Below are 583 nucleotides of genomic sequence, written 5' to 3'. Positions count from 1 at the left end.
CCGCCCCTGGGGCTTCGGGGTGGCAGTCCTGCCCCCAGCTCTGCCGTGTGACCCCGAGCCTGTCACTTGGCCTCTCCAGGAAGCACCTGGCCCGTGGAGGCTCTCAGTTTCCCCATCTGAGACAGGCTTGGGCTCAGCCCTGAGAGAAAGGATAACCAGGACTCCCTCCTGCACCGAGGCGGAACTCGACTCGATTATGGGAGACCTGGGGAGAGGAGTCTGTTGGGAGGAGACCAGGGAGTGAGGGTCAGCCCAGGAGGGCTTCCTAGAGGATGCACGAGCTCTGAGGGGGCCCCGCCTCACCCCGATCTCGGACCCCACAGAAGTTCACCAGCAAATCGGACGTCTGGAGTTTTGGGGTGCTGCTCTGGGAGGTGTTCTCCTACGGCCGGGCTCCGTACCCCAAGATGGTGAGCAGGGGGAGGCCCTGGGCGGGTCTGGCGCCGTGACCTGACCCTGTGCCCACCCGCCACGCTCTCTGCCCACAGTCGCTGAAGGAGGTGTCGGAGGCCGTGGAGAAGGGCTACCGCATGGAGCCCCCCGAGGGCTGCCCGGGGCCCGTCCACGCCCTCATGGGCAGCTG

The 583-nt window shown here is 66.7% G+C and overlaps 1 protein-coding gene across 1 annotated transcript in view; it reads left to right on the top strand.

The window, feature by feature from the left end:
* LOC103252665 (megakaryocyte-associated tyrosine-protein kinase) overlaps window positions 1-579 on the top strand; it is a gene marked incomplete at both ends in the record, with an annotated part of 5,438 nt that extends 4,859 nt beyond the window's left edge. Inside the window, 2 exons of the mRNA XM_021709213.1 lie at window positions 301-410; window positions 489-579. Coding sequence (XP_021564888.1) covers window positions 301-410; window positions 489-579 — 201 coding nt within the window. The remainder of the gene's footprint in view (window positions 1-300; window positions 411-488) is intronic.
* Window positions 580-583: the final 4 nt, after the last annotated feature.

This window comes from Carlito syrichta, unplaced genomic scaffold (assembly GCF_000164805.1).
Source record: "Carlito syrichta isolate Samal-C Ts95f unplaced genomic scaffold, Tarsius_syrichta-2.0.1 Scaffold169223, whole genome shotgun sequence".
NCBI lineage: Eukaryota > Metazoa > Chordata > Mammalia > Primates > Tarsiidae > Carlito > Carlito syrichta.
Note: the sequence above shows the minus strand (reverse complement) of the source record. Positions and strands in the feature narration are given on the sequence as shown.